Here is a 22,709-nt window from a genome sequence, read left to right as displayed (position 1 = left end):
CGATCAAGCCGCCGACCTGATAGCGTCTTCTCTAGCATGCGACTGCGGGCCAGGCGCCGCGAGGAAAATCTACAAGATATCATTGAGATGATGAAGAACATTCTTCCCACCCGGCAGCGGGTGGGAGCTTGCCGTTCCCTGCCGCTATGTGATGGAACCGGCCTCGAGGATGACCTGAAGAACAAGAACTTGGACTCAACATTGGCTAGACTCGAATGTGATTACAGGGTGCTTCATGAGAAGGTGAAAGCATCGCCATGCGACTGTGTTGACAGATACGCCCATACATAGTCACTATTCCGATGACTCGGCATCCTTGGCAAGTTAACCTCTGACAGGTACAATGCTAGCTAGCCTAAACACAGAGCGAATATTATTACCCATGGACTGTTTGTATTTTTCAAGTTCCTTTATTAAATTAGAAACCACAGTTAGTATCACGGACCTACAATAGTATATTCTAGAGACACATGTGCAGTGTTGTTAGTGTGGTACTAGTGGAGTTTCAACCTGTATCCCTTGGAAGTTCTAGGTATAAGATGTCGCCATTAAGCGCTGAACCACTGTGCTACATGTCTAACGTGAATTTAATCTCCTGTAAACTACTTACTTAGTACAGAAGCCAGGGTGAAAATCAGTTGCTATGTTTTTTCTTTGGCGTGCTCATTGAAACATGGTATTATTCGCCATAATTAACGAGCGTGGCCGATTCAGCATGCAGAATCAGAGGCAGCCAATGAAGGGCAAGGACGACGACAATTCCGTCTTAGTGCTCTGGACGAATGTAGACTAGAAGGCTGGCCTGGACTGCGGGTCAGGTGGCAACATTTCTGCTTCCCGACATTAGATACTAGTCCCGGGTTCCGTTTCTGCTTACCCTCTGCCAGGCGTAGGGGGCAACCGAAAGCCTGAGCCGGGGTAACTGGGTAGATGACCTGAGCCGATTCATCAAAATCCTCCGACTGCGAACTCCGATTGCGAATTCCGACGTCTAAAACCTGTTTTGTTGGGGTCTCTGAAGCGACACGTATAAACGTATTCCAAAGGCAAGCGTAGACCCAAGGTTAGGTACGCCTACAAAAATCAGAGACATCACTCAACATCACGTCCCGAGCCGGCAAATACGACCTGGACAGGGAACTGAGACAGTCTCTACCCCGCCGCACTCACAATCCTCCGTTCCAGCGCCGCCACCCCCGCATTTCACCCAAAAGCCAAGCACGACCATGGCTACCCCAGCACCGTTCACCCTCGTCCGCGCCACCGAGGCCGACATGCCGGAAGTGATCAGGCTCTGCTGGCTGTCCTTCCCACAGGTCGTCCGGGACCTTCTGATGGGGACCCCGACCGAGGCCGACCTGCCGCGGTCCGTGGCGCAATACCAGGAGGAGCTCCGCTCGGACCCGTACGCCGTTTGGGTCAAGGTCATCGACAACGCCACTGGCCGGGTCGCGGCCGCCAGCCACTGGAGGATCTTCCCGGGGGCCTCGGCGCCTGCGGGGGCCGACGAGGATACGCCGCCCCCCTGGCTGGACGATGAGAGCCGCGTAAAGGCGCAGGGGATCCTGGATGAGATGACTGAGGCAAGGGTCAAGGCTAATCCCGAGGGATATGTTCGTGAGTGGTTTCCGTGCGGCATTGGCTCTTTAAGACATCTGCTGACTGTTGCAATCAGACCTACACATCTTGTTCACGGATTCGGACTTTCGTCGGCAGGGGGCAGGTGATATGATGTTGAAATGGGGCACCGACATTGCGGATGTCCTTGGGGTTGCCGGATGGGTAGAGGCTTCTAAGGACGGCACCATGCTGTATGAGCGCCATGGCTTCAAGGTCGTCGCCTACCAGTCAAGTGGAGGAACCTTCATGAGAAGAGAGCCCATTACACTGACAAGAACTGGTGGTCGCGCGAAGAGACCATGATCTATCGCACCAGTGTGTGGCTATTCATATCCTAAATCTTTTATTTGCATGTGGTTGAATGCTAGCGAAGTGTAGATATACCGAACATGTTATTTCAGGTAGTTCTCGAGTAAGCGATTGCTCTGACTTATTAAAGAGTGTGTCACAGAACTCTTATCGCTGACTGCCCTACGGTTTGTATAATTCTGGACAAATATATGGCACCAATATCCCATGATCCGCCTACTGTCAGATAGACCGTGTGTAAAGCACAGGACGGTATACCGCAAAACCTATCTTTATCGCGGGCAAGGCCCATTGTCAAGTGTGCTTACAGAATAAGAAACCTGCCAGTGTGTTTTAAACAGGAAGCAGGATACTTGAGTGTTCATATAACCTTATAGCTCATTTTGGATACTGACGCAACTTTTGTGACGATTCATTTGATGTCAAACCATTAAAATTTATATGCTTTCACTTAAAGTTAATTAAAGTCTTTACGATTAAGGAAGAAAAGGGGGCAGGTTAGTCGTCTAGGCTCACGCCGTGCCCAGTAGCCCGACTCACAGCCCTCCGCTACGCTTTGGGGCTCGCCCCCTTTACCCTGCCGGCCTTGAAGTTTCTTTTTCTTTCAAGATTTTAATGGAATTAGAAGACGGGACTTGATTTTAGTACGCCCGATTTGTCTAAGTATCCATGGATCCAACACAAGTTGTACAAATATCCTTCGTCTTGAACAACGACAGTCTCGTTCCATGCCCCGCAGCTACATTGATACCCCATCTGCCCTTGACCGTTCCACAAGGATGTCTCCTCAACTGCTGTGACTCTTGGTAGGCTTTCCACTTACCCGATACGTTAAATGATCGCTCCAAACATGGGACAGCACTGCCTGTAGCAAGGGCAAAGTCCCAAACACCATACTTGTGACGGGGAGGCTTAAAATGTCGAGAATACTTCCCAGGCTCCAGCGCCCTCCAATTGTTGAATTATATGCGAACTCGTGTAACCCCGCCTGACGCATCTCCCAATGCTTGGTCTGGACACAAACCTTCTGAAAATCTGCGTAAGCAGTGGTGAGGCAGATGGCCATGAGTATACCGTTTACAGTCCTTGCGTATTCTGTAAGCTTGAGAACCACCCCTAGATACGGACTGGTATTGTAGGAGTTTAGGTTTGAAGAGTAGTAGCTGGAAGCGAGGAGGATGCATGAGATGTGCAGAGGCAAGATGTGAGCCTCGAACAGGCGCAGGAAGAGCACTGCGTTCCTGAGCCATGCAAGCCGACGTTTGCTGGCACGAGCTTTGGCTTTCCCAACGCCGAGACTGCTACGAGTCTTAGTGTCGTCTTTCTTGAAGTTGTGAGCAGCAATTTCATTGCCAGCGCTGGACGACGAGGCCATCTGGTGCCAGCTGGCCACTGCGTATCCTGAGTCCAGGCATCCCCACATGTGACGAAGGCCTTGAAAATAGCGAGCCTTGTGATCCCCAACCCAGCCGGACCAGCCAGTTGCCCCACTAGTAACGTTGGACATACTCGCAGGACTTGGGATGGATTCAATATTAAGACGGCCGTTTGTCGCGAAGTAGCACTTGAGCATCATGTGCATGTCTTCACCGATGGCACCTGGTCCAGTATCCCAGCCGCCGACGGCGGACACGAGGCTGAGCGGTAGCGTGTAAACCGAGGTGGGGAAGACTACGCCGCGAAAGTCGTCTGGATGTTTGAAGCACGACAACCCAGAACAGGACCACCCCATATCAGCGGCGCGGACAAGTCTCGGCACGAGATGTGCATTTCTGTCGAATACGATAGGTGCGCAGTATAGTGTCATGGCTTCCAGACCCGACTCCTGACGCAAAGCATGGTGACGCTGTCGAATAAGCGAATAATATGTTCCAAGGAGGTGAGTGTCACCTTCACACTTGTTAGCATCAAGTTCCAAAAGCCTCCATGGGGAAACGCTACTCACTATCCATGACTGTAACCAGCACATCTCGGAAGCCCTGTCGGCCCAGGTATTTCCTCTCTACCTCTGTCGCTGTCCAGCCCACATTTGCGCTCTTGCCAAGGCTCTCAGCAGGTATATCTGAGGGGTGCAAGCAGTACTGGATATCTAGGAACGATGGACGGAACTTGGAGATCAGTGCTTCAGAGACCTTAACAGCACTAGGGTCTCTTTCTTCCATGGCCAAGAAAATCTGTGTCGAGTCAATGACCAAGTCTTGATCCTCTGAATAGCACGCAAGTGTCTGCTTACATCATAGGTGGTCTTTGCAAGTGGATGGCTTGCAAGAATTCGGAGTGTGTCCTGCAAAGTCTGGATTGATTCTTTGTATGACGGAATTATAGTGACATGAATCAGGTCGGCCGAAGATGGCTGGTGACTCGGTGGATCTTCATCTCGGCCTGTCTCTTGCTGAGATGCTTGAAGTGTTGCACGTATCTGCTGTGTGGCTAGTCTTGCCCCACGGAAGATACGCAAGGGCATAGCGAAGATAACGAGATGAACAAAGAGTGTGTAGAGGATGAAAAAGCTTTCTGAAAAGGTGAGAAGGAATATAACCATCAGTGAAGACACCCCAGGCGTACAACGCTGCAGCCAAGGCCCCAATGCCATGGCAGCAGAGTCCGGGACGATGAGCTATTTAGAGGACTGGCATCAACACAGTGCAGATTATTATAGACGCGTTATAGCGTTATCAGAAATCCAAGGATCGGCCAAAATGTGAATATTCAAGAGCACGTTGGACGCAAAGGGTGCAATTCTCGAGATGCAGCGATGATCCGGGGCATAGGCAAGGAGCAAAACAAGCTCCAGGGCTATGAGGTGCGGTCGAGTCGGTGTACCGACAAAGGTTCCGTGCCGATGCCGAGAGCTTACCTAAGCCAAAAACCCCTGCTGCTGTCTGAGGAAAACGAAGCAATGCCTCCCCTGGTTTTGTTTAATAGTACACGTGCTACCAGAATCTACAATAGAGACACAAAGTAGCAGGAGCTTGTTTTTAGAAGATGGCGTTTTTAGTATTCAGATGAAAAAGACTGTAATTAGACAGGAACCATCAAATTTATAGCCTGCTTGATACGCCCAGGGGGTGTTTTCTTTCCTCCAAATTCTGGTGGTACGTGGCCGGGGGCGGGGGGGGGGGGTATTCCTCGGACAGTGCAATACTAATAATCGCTCGTAATGGTGTTATTGTAGATGAGGCAACATTGAAAGAAGAAGGTCCGGAAAAGGACAAATTTGATTTCACGTTCAATGGCAATCGCTTTTACCTCGCATATCATTTTTGTCAGCTCCTGCCTCCAATTCAAGTGATATCTGCCGATTATGCCACCAATATTTTCCCTCCAGCTCAACAGAAAGATACGAAACTATTACTTGATTACTTGTGTCTTCTCGCCGCCTTCACTATGTTCTCGCTACGTCATACTGCTCATATCAGACGCGGACTTCTTGATAATGAAAGTTTTGTGGTCGCAATCCGGAGTATGTTCGTGCTCATTCATAGGGAGACATTCGGCGACATTGTTCTTGTGCTTTAGGCAGGGCAGCTCTCGCCCACCATGGTTGTTCCTAGGGCAGTATTTGTCATCATTCAGTAGACGCCACAGGAGAGATTCGTGAAGCACTGCGTCCTTTGGGATGTCGCGCGTGTTGCCCTTGTTAAGCGGGAAACGGACGTTCTCCCATCCATGGAGCTCCAGTTCCCAGCGCTTGATGATTGGTAACCATTCTAGTGGAGGCAAGTCAGGACAACGACGTTGAAAATAGTCGAAGAGGGGGCAGGTATATAAAATCTTACCCATAAACTTCCACAACATCACCTTGAAGAGGCTTGTTCCCTTCCCCAGGGCAAGCGAGTCATGAATGGCCCCTTTCATCGCCTTGTGCTTCTTCTTGGTGAAGTGCTCTTTGAAATGATGCACAGTGGGGCGCCACTTGAGTGCCGCTGAAGGGTCCTGCTCCCCGACTAGCTCGATCTCGCGGATCATCCAGGCAAGCGGGACGTCGCTGAGCTGGAGACGATCGGCACCAAGGGCCTTGCCTGGCCCCTTGTCTTGACGTGTCCACCAGAAATGCTTGATGCGCTGCCAGAAGGTCATTTCCGTTTCCTTGCCGTTGTCGAACGCGTTGTCCTTGGATGCGGGCCAACCGCCACCGACATCGCCGTGGCATCCTGGGAACCACACCTCTTTGATGTCTTCGTGGTTATGTTCGGCGTCTTCCTTGTCCTGGGCAAGGAGAGCGGCCTTGAACTTGACACGACGCTCGTCAATGGCCACGGCGTGGCGGACGTGGTTTGCCGTGCCGACAACCGGCTGTGGAACTGGCGCTTCACGCTCGAGGACAGCGACAGAGTTGACGCAATCCCAGATGCCTAGGAAGAACACCTTGATGTTGGCCTCTTCCAACTTACCACAGTGCATCACCCTCTCCTTGCGGCAGAAGGTATCGCTGAAAGCGGCTATCTCGTCGCGAGCAACCTCAAACTTGTGACCGTGGTAGACCGGATCTTCACACGCGCCATCTTCGTGGCCGTCGTGAGGAGGTTCGGGATCCACTTCTATCAACGATGTGTCCGGCGGAGGGGCGGCATCTTTTTTGTCCTTGTTCTTCTTTCTCTTCGACTTTTTGGGATGAGCCACGTTGAAGTCCTCAACTTCACCAGCAAGATATTTCTGGTACAGTTTGTATGCGAAGGGGACCATCTCCTCTTGGCCTTTGCACAGTAGTCCTACAGTGTTCACCATGCGCGCGAGGAACTTGGCAGTGAAAGCACCGCGGCTGAATCCGAACATGTAGATCTTGTCACCCTGCGAACAATCAGGTCAGCGAAAGGGAACCCTGGTAGGGATGGGTGGGCTTACAGAGTCATAGTACCGCATCAAGAACCGATATCCTGCCATCACGTGGCTGTCGAAGGTTGTGCCAATTGCCTGATCAATAGTCTGGGAGATGTAACTCTTGATCTCACCAAAAACGCTCTTATTGACAGACTCATCATTGATATCGTATGTGCCGATACCAGCTGAAAGTCATCTTAGTCATGAGTTGAGCCACTACGACGCAGGACAGTGCACTGACTTTGGTAATAGTGGTACTGGGTAGGATCATTGCGATCAAGTTTGCTGAGGATTTTGACAACATTGGTGTCAGAGTTTGAGCCAGTGAAAGTATTCCCAGTGCCATCAAAACAAAGGACGAGCTTCTTAGGGACCCTCATTTGCTCTGGCCCGTCGGAGCCATTGGTCAACGTTGTAGGCATAACTGAGATGAGATCAAGATGTTAGTTTCTTTCATGGATAAGAAGAGATACTGGAATGCTTGAGATGCACAAGACAGGTCGCAGGGCGTCAAATTTTATTTGAAGCTCTGGAAATATGCTGTGTCGACACGGAAGCACCGTGGTATTGGAACCGCAACTTCCTGTCCTCTGAAGCCATGATTAATATTGCCATAGAAGGAATTTGATCGCCATCACAAGTCAGGCCCCCACATCTATCTCAGGTCTCACGAGGAGGTAGGACAGTGCCAATCATGTCCAACTTGACTTCTGTGGCTGTTATGGGCTGAAAGGAAATGCAGCGTGTCTCACAACATGAAGCACTGCATCATCGGGGCTGGCCATTCAGAATTTGTGTATTACGTGTTCGTATTTCTTCAATGGCCTCCTTCAGTGATAGCCATGGTAATCACCTGCCAGCGACTCAGTCAATATTGATATGCTGTGCACATCAATGTATGTCTCGGCACTCATAGAACAAGTTGACACGGCATCATGCAGCTCGTAGGTTTTTACACTCGGTGTGGTGGGAAGTCATGAGGGAGAAAATTCACGCACAGTCTTAAGCTGATTACTGAGCTTGATGACATCTAGCCAGCCACAATCTTGGATTTGAAGCTGTGTCTAGCTTGGCAAGGAACGGTTTCATACCACCACGGGCATCGCCGAGCTATCTCGCATACAGGCTGACAGGACGTGGGCAGCTTTCGGGGTCTCGAATGCGGGGGAGTTAATTGTCTCTGGCCGCTTCTCAAGCGAGGCAAGCCACTCAACTTCCACCCCGCAAAATCAGCTCAGAGTCTGCCGCAGTGTAACATGTCAGCTTCAGGCGATCAGCAGTTGTGCGCCGTCGGCTTGCCCTTCCTGGTTCCGCATCTCGATGTGATGCGACCCGTCCCGAGCGGGCGCACCTTGCGCAACTCGAGCTACGATACCCGTTAAGGTATTATTAGTCACTCAGCCAGCCTCGTTGCTTTTTGAAAGACGCTGAACTTTTCTTCATTGGCCCTCGAGTCCGGTCCCATCTTCTCACCCAGGTGTGCTATGCAGGTCTCACTTGTGTCTCCGACGAGATCATGGCGTTGCCAGTTGATGATTGTCGACCTCTACTCACTTACACGAGCACAAACACAACTTCGACCCGGTCAAATTAATGCCTTATCTACTCCTATAATCGTCGAGCATTTCCTCACCGAGGGGTCACAGCCTGCATGCCCCCATCGGCACTTTGCAGGACAAAGTGCCTAGCACACCTAGGTACGATCACATGCTGTTCTCGTTATTGGGGCACAACAGAATGGACGATGCCTTCTCGACACGCATTTCACGAAAACAGTTGCGTGCATCTGCGATGTGACCATCCACATGACTGGACGCCACTACGGCTTGTTCCTCCTCAATTGAGGGGGCGTCGTGGACTGTGGAGTTACAGCCGAGATGTTGGTCATCGGCCAGGTAAAAGCAGACAGGAGGATCATGTCAACTGATCTCATCGCTAGTATAAGGTGGATGGAGTGTCGAAAGCTCTGGAGTAATGTTGAACAAGAATCTTTCACTTCCTGCTTTTTATCTTCTTGCACCGTATCAAGTTGAACCCAAGCCAGCAGCATATCATGACTTCATCGGACGAGAAGTTCCAGGCCGGCGCTTCTTACGGAGATGACGAGAAAAGCTCCGCCAACTACTTTTCCGACCCTGTCAAAGTAGCTGCGGACATATTGAAAGACTATGCCTCTGTTCGCGGCCAGACATCTCAGGCTGAGTTAGTGGGAGTGATCAAGTCGTTGCTCCAGAAAGACCAGCCTCTTGATGACAAGAAAGGGTAAGTTGAGTTTACCACTGAAGCGAATTTCTTCCTGCTCTAATAGTTACAAACAGGACGACCGAGGTTCTGATTGGCATCCTGACGGCTCTCCCTTCGACGTCCAATGCTCGTGTCAAGCTCACCAACAAGCTCATCGACACACTATGGGACAACCTTCAGCATCCACCCCTGAGCTACGTTGGTGGTGATGTCAGCTACGAGGTTGTCGGTGCCGAGGAATCCCAGAAGAAGACCGAAACCACGGACTTCATTGAGTTCAAGGCCCCAGACAGCGACATCACCTTACGTGAACATGTCCCAAAGGCTCCGGATGGACTATACCAGTATAGGATGCCTGATGGGAGCTACAACAACATTCTCGAGCCCAATCTGGGAAAGGCCGGCACTCCGTATGCCAAGACGGTCAGGACTACCAAGACACTCCATGGTGTCAAGCCTGATCCAGGTCTGCTATTCGATCTCTTGATGGCCCGTGATGAGGACAACTTCAAGGAAAACCCAGCGGGCATCTCATCTATGCTCTTCTACCATGCCTCCATCATCATTCATGACATCTTCCGCACCAATCGGACCGACATGAACAAGTCTGACACCTCATCCTACCTTGACCTAGCCCCTCTGTATGGCTCATCACTCAAGGATCAGCTTGAGGTCCGCACTATGAAAGAAGGCCGCCTCAAGCCGGATACCTTCCACGAGCGACGACTTCTCGGGCAGCCGCCAGGTGTCAGTGTCATGTTGGTCCTCTACAGTCGTTTCCACAATTATGTCTGTGACATCTTGCTGAAGATCAATGAGAACGGCCGCTTCACAATGCAGTGTCCTCCAGATGCAAGCCCTGAGGACAAAGCGAAAGCAGCTGCAAAGCAAGACCATGACCTGTTCAACACAGCTCGCCTGATCGTCGGTGGACTTTACATCAACATCAGCCTGCACGACTACTTGCGTGCCATCACCAATACTCACCACTCCAATTCTGACTGGACCCTGGACCCCCGTGTCGCCATCGACAAACAATTCGACGGCGAGGGTGTCCCCCGTGGGGTTGGCAACCAGGTTAGCGTTGAATTTAACCTGCTTTACCGCTTCCACGCCTGCATCTCGAAGAAGGATGAGCGCTGGACCAATGACTTCTTCATCAAGCTCTTCCCTGACCGCAAGCCAGAGGACCTGCAGAATGTCGGGATGGCAGAGCTTGGCCAAGCACTGGTCCAATTTGAGCAATCCATCCCGAGTGACCCCAGCAAGCGCGGTATCGGTCACCTCCAACGTCAAGAAAATGGTACCTTCAAGGATGAAGAGCTGGTTGCCGTCCTCAAGGAGGCCATGGAAGACCCTGCCGGCGCTTTTGGCGCACGCATGATCCCCAAAGCGCTCAAGATTGTCGAGATCCTGGGCATCAATCAGGCTCGCAAGTGGCAGGTCGGATCGCTGAACGAGTTCCGAGAGTTTTTCGGCCTCAAGAAATACGACAAGTTCACCGATATCAACTCTAACCCAGATATTGCCAAGTTGCTCGAGAAGCTGTACACAGACCCTGACATGGTTGAGCTCTACCCAGGTCTGATGATTGAGGACATCAAACCTCGCCGCGATACCGGCAGCGGTATTTGCCCGACATACTCAGTCGGCAGAGCTGTCCTGTCCGATGCTGTCACGCTTGTGCGATCGGACAGGTTCAACACTCTTGACTATACAATCTCGAATCTGACGGCCTGGGGTTACAACGAGGTTCAGCAGGACTACAAGACCCTCGGTGGCTCAATGCTGTACAAGCTCATCCAACGAGGTCTTCCACGCTGGTTCCCTTACAACTCCATCGCGGTCATGCAGCCCATGTACACGAAGAAGATGAATGAGCAGATCGCCAAAGAAATTGGGACCTTCCACCTATACACGACAGACGATCCCAAGCCTCCGCCAAAACCTGTCGTTGTAGCCTCAAGCGCTGCAATCAAGCAGGTCCTCGACAACCCCAAGCAGTTCGTCCTGCCATGGCTCAAGCCCCTCGACTCCATGTTCACAGACACCAAGAAGGACATCAGCTGGTTCATGCTCTCAGGAGACCAGGAAAAGAATTTCCAGCACCGCATCGACTTGAAGAAGGCCATCAGTAAGCTGCCCAATCTGCACACCGCGATCCACGAGTTCGTCGACCGCGTGGGCTCTCAGCTCATCGAGAAGGAGACTTTCAAGCTGCGCGAGGGGCTCTACCAGATGGACATCATCCGCGACATCGCCATTCCGCTGAACGCGCAGCTCTTGGCAGACCTCTTTTACTTCGACTTGAAGACCGACGAGAACCCGTCGGGTAAGCTGGGGTCGGCTGAGCTCTTCCGCCACCTGCTTAATGTGCGCGTCTGGGGCGTCAATGACAACGATCCGGCCCAGTCGTGGAACCGCCGCCGCCGTGCCATCGAGAGTGTGAAGATTCTCATAGACTCAACACGTACTCTCGTCAATGAGGTCTCATCTGGCAACGGCTTGGGCCTCGGCGTCGTTAACGCAATATCTAGTGTGGTTGGCAGGAGGGCCAACTTCAAGAAGGATTCGCTCAGGTCCTGTGGCTACAAGTTCGTGCAGGAGCTCTTGGCATTGGGGAACTCTGCGGAGAAGGTCGTCGATAATCTGTGGCTGACTGCTTTTGGTGGCACCGGCGTCCCTGTCACGGTGGTGAGTACAATGCATAATTGCATACGTAGAGCATGTCGCTAACCACCGCAAAGTTCTATGAGGTCCTGGAATTCTTCCTCCGGCCCGAGAATGCATCCATCTGGGCTGAGGTCCAGACCATTGTGGAGAACAAGGACGACGAGAAGTTGCACGCGTATGTCGCTGAGGCGCAGCGCCTCACAAGCTCGCAGCGCAACATGCGCGTGGCTGTCGCCCCTGCCGAGCTGGATGGGCAGAAGGTCGAGCCAGGCAATGCCGTTGTCATGCTTCTTGTAAGTTCATCGCCGCTATGATGGACCTTAAACATGGGACAAAAGCCTCTGACGATCTGTTTAGGGAGAAGCTGGTCGTAACCCGAAGGAGATTACCGACCCTGCGAGGTTCGACCCGCAGCGGAAGACGGAGCCAGTATCTTCGTTCAGCTATGGTCAGCACGAGTGTTTCGCTAAGGACCTAGTGACCACTTTCCTTGTCGGACTCGTGAAGCTTGTAGCTGGTCTGAAGGGACTTCGTCCCGCGCCCGGCCAGATGGGTGAGGTAAAGACCATCCGGTTAGGCTCCGAGAAGGCCTACCTGAACGACAGCTGGTCGTACCTCAGTTTCGACGCTAGCAGTATGTGACCCAATGCTGCTATTCAATCATTGCAAGAACTAATTCTGTGACAGCTTGGAAGGTTCACTTCGATGGGCATGGAAAGGGGGCATACACGGGCGATGCTACCCCTAACAAGCCCATCGATCTCGGACAGTACTACTACTTAATCAAGAAGCGTAATGATGAGTTCCTGGAAAAGGCAACGGGAATTCTTTCGTGATTGGTGAGAAAATTAGTAGTCATCGCCAGGCGATGTTTGTTGCGTTGCTAATCCCAGAGGCAGTGCCGAGACCTTGGGACTGTCCAAACGGCAACGGGGCAAAGGAACACTCGAACATGCAAGGACTTGAACGTTTTGGGGCCTTGGGAAGGAGTTTTTGAGCATTTATCTTACAGATAACAAACTGTATCAAGTGACTATGACGAATCTGCATGATGTGTGCCTCGAACCTCGTGACAGCTGTTTCCTGCTTGGCGTGACCAGCTCGTACCTTCACTAAGTACGTATGTCCACGGGTACCTAGGTAGCCAATTCATGTTCATGTGCTGTTGCATTACATTGGAGTGGTTCACGTAATATATCATCAGAACCATATACTCTGAGAAGTAAGTAAGGCGTAGCAAGCCACAGAGGATTTCTAATCAGCTGACATATCATACGGTTCATCGCTCGCCTAAAACAGTCGAGTACCGGTTGCCTTTAAAATATTCGATAAGCGTCTCCTCTGACGAATTGCACACTCATGTTCGAGTCACAATGTCTAGTCATTCCCTTATGCCTGCAGCTTGATGGTGCCCGATGTGACAATCACTGCTGGCATCCAGAATTGCAACGAGGGATATGGAAGACTTTCTCTCTGGTTTGTTTTCCCCACGCAAAAGACAATCATAAAGTCTGCGATCTCATTCAAGAGTCCTGACTAATTAAGATATAGTATCAAGCCTTCACGTGGGATCTCCTCTCAGAACAATGCCCAGGTTATTTGATAGAATCAGGCATGGATCCGAAATACTTTGGGCAACCCGGGTAGATTTGGCAGCTCTACAGCCAGTGCTGGCCCGAAGTATCTACAGGAGAACAACATGATAGGTCAACATAAAAACCTCGGGAGGATCATCGCTTGTATTACGATATTCCCTGAAAGTTCCATGACCCCAGCGTAAACGCTGACTGTCAACCTTGATCGTAGGCTTGATTACCCAATGAGCCACCTTGGCATAATGAGTCCACTTTATACATGGCCAAGTGATCTCTGAGACGGGGCTGATGGGGAATCGCTTACTTACTAGTCATCCGACAAGACTTGGTAAGAGGTGTGAGAGTGGTCGGTGCTTGGAATGGTCAGCTGAGTGAGAGCCAAACACACAGCACGGGTGCTGAGTAGAGATACCTACAGACATACTCCACACGCTATGAGACAGCTAATAGATGCAAAACATGACGCAACTGAGGGAGGAGCAGGTCCTGAGGCTGTGCCTCGGCTGGCTCGTTCTGCCGGGAAGCTCACATCACTTACTGATTGGACGTGCGGCATGGCTGGTACCTGAGGGCTGAGACTGTTGGTCATAGTCCCGTGCATGTGGCTTTTTCGAGGTCGGTCTCATTGGGCTGCGCCGCGGAACGTTCGGCGGATGGGCGTATGCGTACCGAATTTCTGAGTTCTGCCACGCCGTGTAACCTCAGATGTCAACCATGAAGTAACCGTTGAAGAAATCCCAACACAGATAAGTCCTCTTCCATGGGACACATCACATTGAGGCTTCTTGATATCTCTGCCAAATTACGATTGTCAGGATCAACACTGAGCCGAACAAAGGGTGGGACAAGAGCTGTTCTTCTGAGACGTGTATGCAGACAGACGACGGGCTTTGGGGCGGAAAGAAATTGTCTTGGCAGGCTGAGCTGCAAGCTGGCAGCCTGGGTATATGCAGGCGACATCGAAGGCTGTGAAGAGACCTCGGGACCGGTGAGCTGCCAAGGCCCTGGCGTGAGGGTCCGAACACCGAGTACCCTGTGAGCTTCTTGTTGTTAGGCCCCATCCAGGCAAGTGGAACAGACGGACTGCGCTAAGTAGCCAATCCCCCAGAAAAAGCAACATCGTGGTGATGAGGGTCAAGACAGCGGATTAACAAGGCACCCTGAAGCCCTCTGACCTGCCTGGTTGGGCTTGGATCTCCTCTGCGATGTCATGGCGAATTCCCCATCACAGTCCGACCGGCAATGCATTCATTCGATATTATGCCGGCAATTTCTATTTTGGTTGGAAGCTTAGCACAGATCCTGACCCGAACTACCACCGGACCGGGGATCGGAAGATTTCTTGGAGTCAATTGGCCACAATGAACGCACCCATGAAAGACGGTGAGCATCTTGGGAATCTGCTGCTTCGACCGATGTGCAAAAGGGTTGTCTTTAACGAGAAAAGCGCAGCGGGGAGCCACGGAAGTCGGATTACATGCGGCCGGACATGACATTGCATCGGCTCGCGGACCGTCCAACCGATAGGGCATGGGGGCCGGAAATCAGCCGGATCAGCCCTACGGAGATGGGGAAGTGGGATACGACCACGGGTTGCAACGCTCCATCCTGGCAGTTGACGCTGTGTGCCATCAGTTCGGGCCAGGCACACATGGCCTACTGGGATTCCGTCGGCGATATACCCAGTATCCACCACGGAGAGCTGCTTAAGCGAGGTACCTACCTATGAGGCTCGCCAATATGGAACCGGAACCAAAGATCGGGCTCGAGGCTCGCGGGAGTTTGGCTCTTGGCTCTGGAATTATTGAGAAGTTGCATTTCTCATTGCAGCAGGTAACACTGCAGCGTGCATTTTGTTGAAGAACTGTGATCCTTCGCTTCGTATTGAGATTTGTTGTTCTGGGAGTCTGGTTGATGGCGGTGTAGGAGCTCAAGTTCATCGGAATGATAGCCACTCAGGGTAGAGACAAACGTGCGCTGATTCTCACCGACCATCACTAGTACTTGCTCAAGCATACCAGGGATGGAATCACCGGTTGACTGTTACGCAAGTAGATCTCACAGCTCTTAGTATCATCGGTCACCATGCTCGTGTGCGTAAGAAGTTCCAATTCACCCTGACCACCATATAAGCGTGGAAGACATATTCACTAAGCAGGGTACTCTGAAGCCCAGTAACTTTGATTACGCAGCAGCCCAAGCGGATAGCTAATACCTTGGTTTAAGTGATTCGTGACTCTAACCTGTTAGGTCTTTCTCACTTCTCATTAGTCCGCCGAGAACTCCGCTCTCTTCCCCGAATATCTTCCCGTTGGTCCAGGCCCTAGTGATCCTTCGTGCAAACAAAGGTGTTGAAATCCCGGGCAAGTACTTCATCCTGGGATACACGGCAGCCAAGACAGCCAGCAGCAACTCGGTGGCACCGGGATTCAACAGAATGGGAGCCTTGTGACGAGCCCGGAAGTGCGGGGACGTTGGATGATTCTCGTATCAGATAATAATAGGACACACGGCTTCCAAGGCGTTGTACGGGAACTGAGTTTGATCACTAGAAAAGTATAAAGGGCGCTACCATCTTCCTCAATCTTCAGCTTTACTTTGGCCCATCCCCATTCTTATCCTCAATCACTCATCTACCTTAAAGAAAAACAAGAACTCCGTTCCAACCCAACAACTTCACCATGCAGTTCACCACCGGCCTCGTCTCCCTCCTCCTCGCTGCCGTCACCACCGGCGTCCGTGCTTCTCCCGTGGAGCAGCGTCAAGAGGCTCCCAGGATCTACGCCAAATTCTGGGCCGACACATCCTGCGGTGCCGACGGTGGTGCATGGATCGAGGATACTGTTTGGCTGCAGGAAGCCCAGCCCCTGGGAGACTGTATTGATGTCAGCATCTGGGACCCAACCTTCAACAGCACGAGTGTCGAGTTCAACAACGCCGGTCAAATGCGTGTGTACATTGTCCTTTACTATATGGAAGACCACCCAGACGATCTTCTTGCTGACCTGGGCCCTTTTTAGTGCGCGTCTACTCGCAGAATGGCTGCCAGGAGACCGGCGCGAACGCTCGGTTCTTTGACGTCCGCGCTGAGGAGCTCAACTGCTGGGCTCAGCATGTCGAGTCTGTGAAGTTTCTTGCATGAATTATCGAAGTCATTGTGAAGAGCTGATAGAAACAAAATGGATCAGGCTCTGGTGATGTCAAGGGGTATATGCTTAGATTTGGGGCCTCAGGGACGAAACTTCTCATTATCTGCAAGCATTTCTTTTGTCATTCCAACGTTCCTTAATTACATAGTATTCAATAGTCCCACCGCGATAATTTAAGGTTCAATACTATCAAGTCCAACTTTTAACTAAAAATGGAAAACAAGTTAGATTCATGTGAGGTGCTGGCATTAAATATCGGCGGTGTTGTCCTTTCCGAGAATCTGTTCATGCGCGCATGATCAAAATAGATGACCGGAATTCCGAAAACTTATAGATTTATAATAGACCTTATTTCAGATATTTTCCTTCGCCTTATCATGTCCCATTGACATGCGGAATTTTGCCTTGAGAATTACACTAGCCTAGCCCTAGCCTTGGGTGTGGTCGAGCTAGGGACGAGTTAGACCGACTTGATGCAAAATAGCAGGCACCATCTGCCCAAAAGTAGGAACATTGAAGCGGCTGATCGATTGTTCCTTTGGAACTGGTGGGCTTTAAGGCTCAAAGCTTCCTTGTAGGTACCTCAGCATGCTTGAGAGTAAAACAATTGAGACCAACGCCGGCTAGCTTCATTTAGTGGCTCGCAAGAGACCACACTTGTTTCCTTGTTCGAAGAGACCTCTCCGCCCCGCAACTCTCTGCTCCCAGACTCACCAAAGCCGGACAATCCACTTTTCACTGCAACCAAAATGGAAGCTAGTATTCCCCGAGGTGGACTTGAAATAATAGAGCTTTTTGAGTTGGTGCTCTTGCATCTCGATTGTAGGATGAAAAAGGAGGAGGACTTCCAACTATATATTGACTCTAGTCGACGTTTATCCTAAAATTAAGTCAATCTCTTCTGGTCCTGATAGCCACTAACTTGCCTCGTCCACATGACCACTACACTACCTAGGGGTACCTCTCCAAGATGCAAGTTCCCCTTCACATTTAACCCAATGAACTGTATATCTATAGATATTAATATAAATGGGTTCGTTCTTAATCCATACACACACCGAAGACGTATGGTCCTTTCATAAGTGATTCTGGGCAGATTTAGGTGTCGTGAATTAACCGTGAATCGTCGAACACGGCGTCTCTATACGGTTGGCGGAGGTTTCCGATTTATTAAGAACGCCCTGGGCTGCCGCGGTGCTTATCCGCCCCGGCATCCATTGCCCCATATCCGGTCGCCAGATACGGACCCCACACGGAGGAGCCACACTTTCAGTAGAGCTGTGCATCAATTATTGCATCCAAACCATCAGCTTTCTTATATCCTCATCTTCGAAACATCCAGAGTCGCTATCGTTTGTGAGCTTGAATAAGAAGCAAGTCGAGTTCGAGGTAGGAACAGCAGTACGCTCGTCTTCATCACCCAGCTCTCACAATGTCGCCCGGCGCAACGGAAACGTCTTCCGGCCCCTCTCTGTCCGCGATCGCCCCTCCGCGCACATCGGCGCTAGACTCGGGCAACGGAACCGGGAAGGTCAAGCGCCTCCACCAGATCCCCGTCCCGGAGACAAAGTTGGAAGCCCGTCGGTGGCAACTGGAGCAGATGGCGGCCGCCTTTCGCATTTTTGCGAAGCTAGGCTTCTCGGACGGCAGCAGTGGACACATCAGTCTCAGGGGTACACATCTCATTCTGCCTGGTTTATCGGTATGCTTTGGAGAATTGACAAGAGGGACAGATCCCGTTCAGCCAGACACATTCTGGATCAACCCCTACGGCCTACACTTTGGCTTGCTCAAAGTGTCGGACATGGTCCACATCGACGACGAGGGCAACCGGATCGGCGGCGCTGACAAGCCTGTCAACACAGCCGGGTTCATGATTCACTCGGCCCTGCACAGCAGGAGACCCGATATCAACGCCGCCTGCCACATGCACAGCCCATATGGCCGGGCCTGGAGCACATTTGGCAGGCCCATCGACATGATTAACCAAGGTACGCCACCTTCAAGTTCTCGTAAAATGTCACTGTAGTGGCTACTCATGATACAATCTGCAGACTCTTGCATGTTCTACAATGACCTCTCGGTGTACCCTTCTTTCGGTGGCGTAGTCCTCGCCAAGGAAGAGGGTCAACGCATTGCTGAGTACCTGGGTCTAACAAACAAGAACGTCATACTGCAGAACCACGGTCTCCTCACATGTGGCGGGACCGTAGCGGAGGCGGCTGCCTTCTTCATTGCTCTGGAGCGTGCCTGTCAGGCTCAGCTCCTGATCGAGTCCGCAATCGCGCCTGGGAGCAACGGTCACCTAAGCGGGCTCCAGAAGACCACAGTAGGAGAGGAAGAAGCACAGTACACCAAGGACGGCACCGGAACACCAGAGGTCATGTATATGCAATTTGTGCCCGAGTACCAGATGATTTTGAAGGAGACTGGGGGAGACTTCCTCTTATAGCTATCTTCAGTCTATTCTTTGTTGGACTCTGAAAAAGCTTTAGGCGAACATCTTCACACAAAATCAAATACTCGAAAACAGAGCACAAAATACTAGATCATCAAATGCTGAATACAAACCACTGTGGTGAAAATCATAGCTACCCTAGGTAGTGTGTCGACTGTTCTAGTTGGACGAACATCTACGGCGCTCAATATGAAAACTGTCTGGTGTAATGATTCGTCTATACACGAGTGGGAATCCTCAGAGCGGGCTTTTTGTATTATTCCGAGTATCCAGGCGAGCCTGCTATGTTTACTAGGACATGCTGGATGGTTTAAGGTGACCGGCCCACATCCGGACCACCCCCCCATTTGGACCACCCAAATTTGCCCTCCCACACCAACTACCCACCCCCTTCGTCCTCCTTTAACGCACTTAATTCGCCCACCACAATACAACTATTTGTTATTTCTGATACTTCTAAACCCACTTTATCTACTAACTTAGCCTTAATTACCCCGGCTGTAATTTGCGCCCTTTATATATTCTTAATCTATACGAACCTTGAGTTGGGACTCATTTTAACCTTCCACCTCTTAATAGATGCCAACTCCGCCAACTTTACTTTAAACAACTTAACTTCTTGTAGCGCTATATTTAACTATTAGTCTTTCTTATTATATACTTTTTCAACCTTTTAGAAGAATAGTTGCTAAGTTATAGTTGAGTGTGTACTAGGGTGAAAAGCGCTATATAAAGATCATACCTCTTATAAGTATTTAAGTATTAATAATACTACTTCTTTTATAGTAATTAGTACTAAAGTAACTAATTCAGCCCTTCTCTTTTATGTAGGAGAGTTAAATTTAGTGTTTTTTACCTTTCTCTTAGCCTCCTTAAGGAGTTAGATACTAAAAAGTAGCTTAGCTATATTTACTAACTACAATCTACTTACCTACCACCTACTAATAATATTTAACTTTTTAAGGGCCTTTATATAACCTATATAATAGTAATAAAGGAAGACTTACTTACTACTTATTATATTATTAGTATAGAAGTTAAGGAGGTCGGCTTTAAACTTATATACTATTTTAAGTAATATAAATATACCTAAGTTAAGTAGTTGTAGTATATAGAAGGTATATAGTGATAAATAAAGTATATATACCTTATTTAAGAAATACTCCTATATAAACTTAAACATATAGTAGCTTTTATACCTATTAATAACTAGTAATTACTACTTTTTTTTATTAATTAACTTAATTTATAGAATAAAGATTTTTTAAAGTTATTTAAGTATTATAATATTATTAATCTAACTATTATTTATAACTATAAATTCCTAGTCTTTATAACCTTTAAATATTTTAAACCACTATTATTGCATATTCTTACCCTTAAATATTACTAATAGGGGGCAAGCCTTACCTATAGTGAAGATATATTTTATAAAGGAGGTTTATACCCTTCCTTTATTACCTTTTTATACTATAAACTTCCTTACCTTAGGCCCTAGAATAATACTATTAAATCTAGCACCCTTAGTAATACCCCTTTTATTTATATTATAGTAGTTTTTTAACTTAATATTAAGCACAATAAAGAGCTAAAGGAGGTTAAACTAGAGCTTAATTATCTCCGTTTTAGCCCTATTAACCCTTATATAGTATATTTAATAGCTTTAATAATTTAAAATATTTGGATTTTTTACTAAAAAGCCCCTAAGTTACTTCTTACTAAGGGGTGGTAGTTATAGTTAAGGGTTAGTTAGTTAGGTAGTAAATACCTATATTTTAAAGTAAGTTAATAGTATTCCTAAAGTAGACTAATTAAGTATAAACTTTATTAAATTAATCTCCTAAATAATTGATAGCCTCATCTATGAATTCATTGTATTAGAATGGCTTTAGGTACCTTCTAGTTGTTGGAGGAGGGTGGTCTTTAAGACACCCCAATACTGGTGTACCTCCCGGATCCTAGTACCACTAATAATCCCATTAAGGGCTACCTGTATATTATCTTTTATATATATCTTCATTAATAGATAGTTATAATAGTTGCAAAGTTTAGAGAGAGGAAAAAAATCCCTTATAAAGTTAACACATTTTATATATGGGTGTGGAGCAGTCACGTATATAGGTGTGGGGTGGTCCGAATTAGGGGGTGGTCCGAATGTGGGCGGGTCACCTTATAAGAGGCTCAACTGGGAAGGCCTCACATCAAAGTTTCGTCAATGATGCTGAGATAGTCACTCCCTGCACCTTGTTACACATCGCCTGGGTCACCCAGATGCCAAGATAACCCTAGTGTAGCGGGTGCCTAAACGAGGGCCGAGAACCAGTGGGGGGCAACGGGGATGGTAGGCTCACAAGCAATATGAGTGGTCGTTTGAATCCTGTCGAGAATCCCACCGAACTATTGTAAGCACTTGAGCGCGCTAAGCCAAAGCCCATCAGGACGTACTGGCATTTAGGGCAATCGCATTGTCCACACAGACCGCAAATTTCAGATATGGCTTGCTTGCTCCTTCGCGGCTCGGCATTTGGCAATATAATACACCATAGATGTAGTACGAGTGGGGGAAAGCGATTCTATGTCTTCAAATGCTCCCCTCGCTCGCCCACTCGTGTACTCATGGATCGCGACCACCGAGACCAAGGCGCGTCGACACCAATCTCGCCTTGCTCGGATGACCCTGAGGTCGTTCGACAGGATGACCCGGGGATGCAGGTCGTCCCAGACACGGGCCAGACCCCCGAGGTGATAGTCGGTAGCGACTCATCTCCTACCTATGTCGACGGCCCACACTATGTACAAGCCTCGAGCATCGAATCCGACAGCAAAACAAACTATGGGCAGCGCGAACGAGTCCGAATATGCGGGCTCACACCGAGGATATTTTGGGTCTTAGCCATCGTCGCCACTTTAATCATTGGCGCAGGGGTGGGAGGCGGCATCGCCGGCGGGCTGTCGAGAACCCACGCGTCATCCTCGACCTCGACCTCGACATCGACCTCCTCTTCACCCAACGGCACAGCAGCTAGCGGTGCAACTTTCGTGACCTCTGCCGTATTAGTCGCTTCCTCAACGCCGACCGCGACGGACTCCATCGTGGGCACCAAAACCGCCATCTACGGACCCTCCGGCACAGTCCTCTACCGCGACTGCCCCGCAAACTCGAATGCGGTGTACACGAGCGACGCGATGCAATCATGGGTGTGGCGCAAGTACTGCGACAATACGACGTTTGTCAGCGCCAAGCCGGGTCAGCAGTGGATCAACGCGTTTTCGAACGACCTGGACGGCTGCATCGACATGTGTGTTGAGAGCAACATCGAGAGGGGCAGCGAGATCGCGGCGGGTTACGAGGACCCATGTAACGCTGTGTGTTGGCGGAATGGATTTGAGAACGATGACCATCCTGGCCAGTGCTTCGGGTTCACCACGGTGAATGTGACGGATAAGGGAGGCTTTCAGTTTCAGGACGACTGGAGGTGTGACTCGGCGGGTTTGATCAGTCAGAACTATATTCCAGGAAGAGGCGGGTTTTAGACTTATCAGAGTAAGACCTCATGCAAGTAAATACTTGACCAAGCCTTTGTAGCTTTTATGCACGGCAGGTCGAGAGGCGAGCATCAAGAGCGGTTGGATAGACTTGAGCATAATGCATAAATGTGTCAGTTCAAATAATTGCTTTCCCATGGATTTCATCAAGAATTCATTTGCCATGCATTAGACCCATCAGAGAATCCCCGAATGTCGAAATCAAGTTGGAATCATGGTAAATACTCCAACATCCCGCGACGAAAGGAAAGATTGACTAGAAGACCACGAATTTGCCTCTTTGTTGTTTGAGCT

At 49.7% G+C, this 22,709-nt stretch overlaps 7 protein-coding genes across 7 annotated transcripts; 5 read left to right on the top strand and 2 right to left on the bottom strand.

Moving 5' to 3' along the window:
• Window positions 1–865: 865 nt before the first annotated feature.
• KVR01_011929 (uncharacterized protein) lies at window positions 866–2,048 on the top strand. The gene is made up of 2 exons (XM_044784061.1): window positions 866–1,617; window positions 1,676–2,048. Exons 1-2 carry the CDS (start codon window positions 1,227–1,229, stop codon window positions 1,921–1,923), a joined length of 639 nt encoding a protein of 212 aa, XP_044639010.1. The 5' UTR covers window positions 866–1,226; the 3' UTR covers window positions 1,924–2,048.
• A 540-nt stretch (window positions 2,049–2,588) lies between these two features.
• On the bottom strand, window positions 2,589–4,522 carry KVR01_011964 (uncharacterized protein; the record flags this gene model as incomplete). Its single annotated transcript, XM_044789369.1, has 4 exons — window positions 2,589–2,877; window positions 2,913–3,819; window positions 3,875–4,103; window positions 4,163–4,522. 4 exons carry the CDS (start codon window positions 4,520–4,522, stop codon window positions 2,589–2,591), a joined length of 1,785 nt encoding a protein of 594 aa, XP_044639045.1.
• Window positions 4,523–5,115: 593 nt separating this feature from the next.
• KVR01_012003 (uncharacterized protein) lies at window positions 5,116–7,559 on the bottom strand. The gene is made up of 4 exons (XM_044785492.1): window positions 6,992–7,559; window positions 6,775–6,935; window positions 5,709–6,720; window positions 5,116–5,639 (listed from the first exon to the last, which is right to left on the bottom strand). Exons 1-4 carry the CDS (start codon window positions 7,170–7,172, stop codon window positions 5,326–5,328), a joined length of 1,668 nt encoding a protein of 555 aa, XP_044639084.1. The 5' UTR covers window positions 7,173–7,559; the 3' UTR covers window positions 5,116–5,325.
• A 641-nt stretch (window positions 7,560–8,200) lies between these two features.
• On the top strand, window positions 8,201–12,714 carry KVR01_011907 (uncharacterized protein). The gene is made up of 7 exons (XM_044784633.1): window positions 8,201–8,447; window positions 8,690–9,012; window positions 9,069–11,688; window positions 11,742–11,960; window positions 12,025–12,301; window positions 12,355–12,506; window positions 12,567–12,714. The coding sequence occupies exons 2-6, from the start codon at window positions 8,804–8,806 to the stop codon at window positions 12,501–12,503; spliced, it is 3,474 nt and encodes a 1,157-aa protein (XP_044638988.1). The 5' UTR covers window positions 8,201–8,447; window positions 8,690–8,803; the 3' UTR covers window positions 12,504–12,506; window positions 12,567–12,714.
• Window positions 12,715–15,471: 2,757 nt separating this feature from the next.
• On the top strand, window positions 15,472–16,604 carry KVR01_011894 (uncharacterized protein). The gene is made up of 2 exons (XM_044792391.1): window positions 15,472–16,211; window positions 16,283–16,604. Exons 1-2 carry the CDS (start codon window positions 15,944–15,946, stop codon window positions 16,402–16,404), a joined length of 390 nt encoding a protein of 129 aa, XP_044638975.1. The 5' UTR covers window positions 15,472–15,943; the 3' UTR covers window positions 16,405–16,604.
• Window positions 16,605–17,843: 1,239 nt separating this feature from the next.
• KVR01_012030 (uncharacterized protein) lies at window positions 17,844–18,863 on the top strand (the record flags this gene model as incomplete). Its single annotated transcript, XM_044781840.1, has 3 exons — window positions 17,844–18,084; window positions 18,145–18,402; window positions 18,466–18,863. The coding sequence occupies 3 exons, from the start codon at window positions 17,844–17,846 to the stop codon at window positions 18,861–18,863; spliced, it is 897 nt and encodes a 298-aa protein (XP_044639111.1).
• Window positions 18,864–21,336: 2,473 nt separating this feature from the next.
• KVR01_012098 (uncharacterized protein) lies at window positions 21,337–22,541 on the top strand. Its single transcript, XM_044793869.1, has one exon. The coding sequence runs from the start codon at window positions 21,363–21,365 to the stop codon at window positions 22,401–22,403; it is 1,041 nt and encodes a 346-aa protein (XP_044639179.1). The 5' UTR covers window positions 21,337–21,362; the 3' UTR covers window positions 22,404–22,541.
• Window positions 22,542–22,709: the final 168 nt, after the last annotated feature.

The sequence above is a fragment of the Diaporthe batatas genome, assembly GCF_019321695.1.
Source record: "Diaporthe batatas strain CRI 302-4 chromosome Unknown Contig00017, whole genome shotgun sequence".
Lineage (NCBI taxonomy): Eukaryota > Fungi > Ascomycota > Sordariomycetes > Diaporthales > Diaporthaceae > Diaporthe > Diaporthe batatas.
Note: the sequence above shows the minus strand (reverse complement) of the source record. Positions and strands in the feature narration are given on the sequence as shown.

What these genes read in the sequence shown, in the direction of transcription:
- KVR01_012098 (XM_044793869.1), top strand. Translation starts at nt 21,363, where the DNA reads ATGGCTTGCTTGCTCCTTCGCGGCTCGGCATTTGGCAATATAATACAC.
- KVR01_011907 (XM_044784633.1), top strand. Translation starts at nt 8,804, where the DNA reads ATGACTTCATCGGACGAGAAGTTCCAGGCCGGCGCTTCTTACGGAGAT. An exon ending in CCGGCGTCCCTGTCACGGTG is followed by an intron (nt 11,689 to 11,741) that starts GTGAGTACAATG and finishes ACCACCGCAAAG; the next exon opens with TTCTATGAGGTCCTGGAATT. An exon ending in ATGCCGTTGTCATGCTTCTT is followed by an intron (nt 11,961 to 12,024) that starts GTAAGTTCATCG and finishes CGATCTGTTTAG; the next exon opens with GGAGAAGCTGGTCGTAACCC.
- KVR01_011929 (XM_044784061.1), top strand. Translation starts at nt 1,227, where the DNA reads ATGGCTACCCCAGCACCGTTCACCCTCGTCCGCGCCACCGAGGCCGAC. An exon ending in TAATCCCGAGGGATATGTTC is followed by an intron (nt 1,618 to 1,675) that starts GTGAGTGGTTTC and finishes TGTTGCAATCAG; the next exon opens with ACCTACACATCTTGTTCACG.
- KVR01_012003 (XM_044785492.1), bottom strand. Translation starts at nt 7,172, where the DNA reads ATGCCTACAACGTTGACCAATGGCTCCGACGGGCCAGAGCAAATGAGG. An exon ending in CCAGTACCACTATTACCAAA is followed by an intron (nt 6,936 to 6,991) that starts GTCAGTGCACTG and finishes GATGACTTTCAG; the next exon opens with CTGGTATCGGCACATACGAT. An exon ending in TGATGCGGTACTATGACTCT is followed by an intron (nt 6,721 to 6,774) that starts GTAAGCCCACCC and finishes GATTGTTCGCAG; the next exon opens with GGTGACAAGATCTACATGTT.
- KVR01_011894 (XM_044792391.1), top strand. Translation starts at nt 15,944, where the DNA reads ATGCAGTTCACCACCGGCCTCGTCTCCCTCCTCCTCGCTGCCGTCACC. An exon ending in CAACAACGCCGGTCAAATGC is followed by an intron (nt 16,212 to 16,282) that starts GTGTGTACATTG and finishes GGCCCTTTTTAG; the next exon opens with TGCGCGTCTACTCGCAGAAT.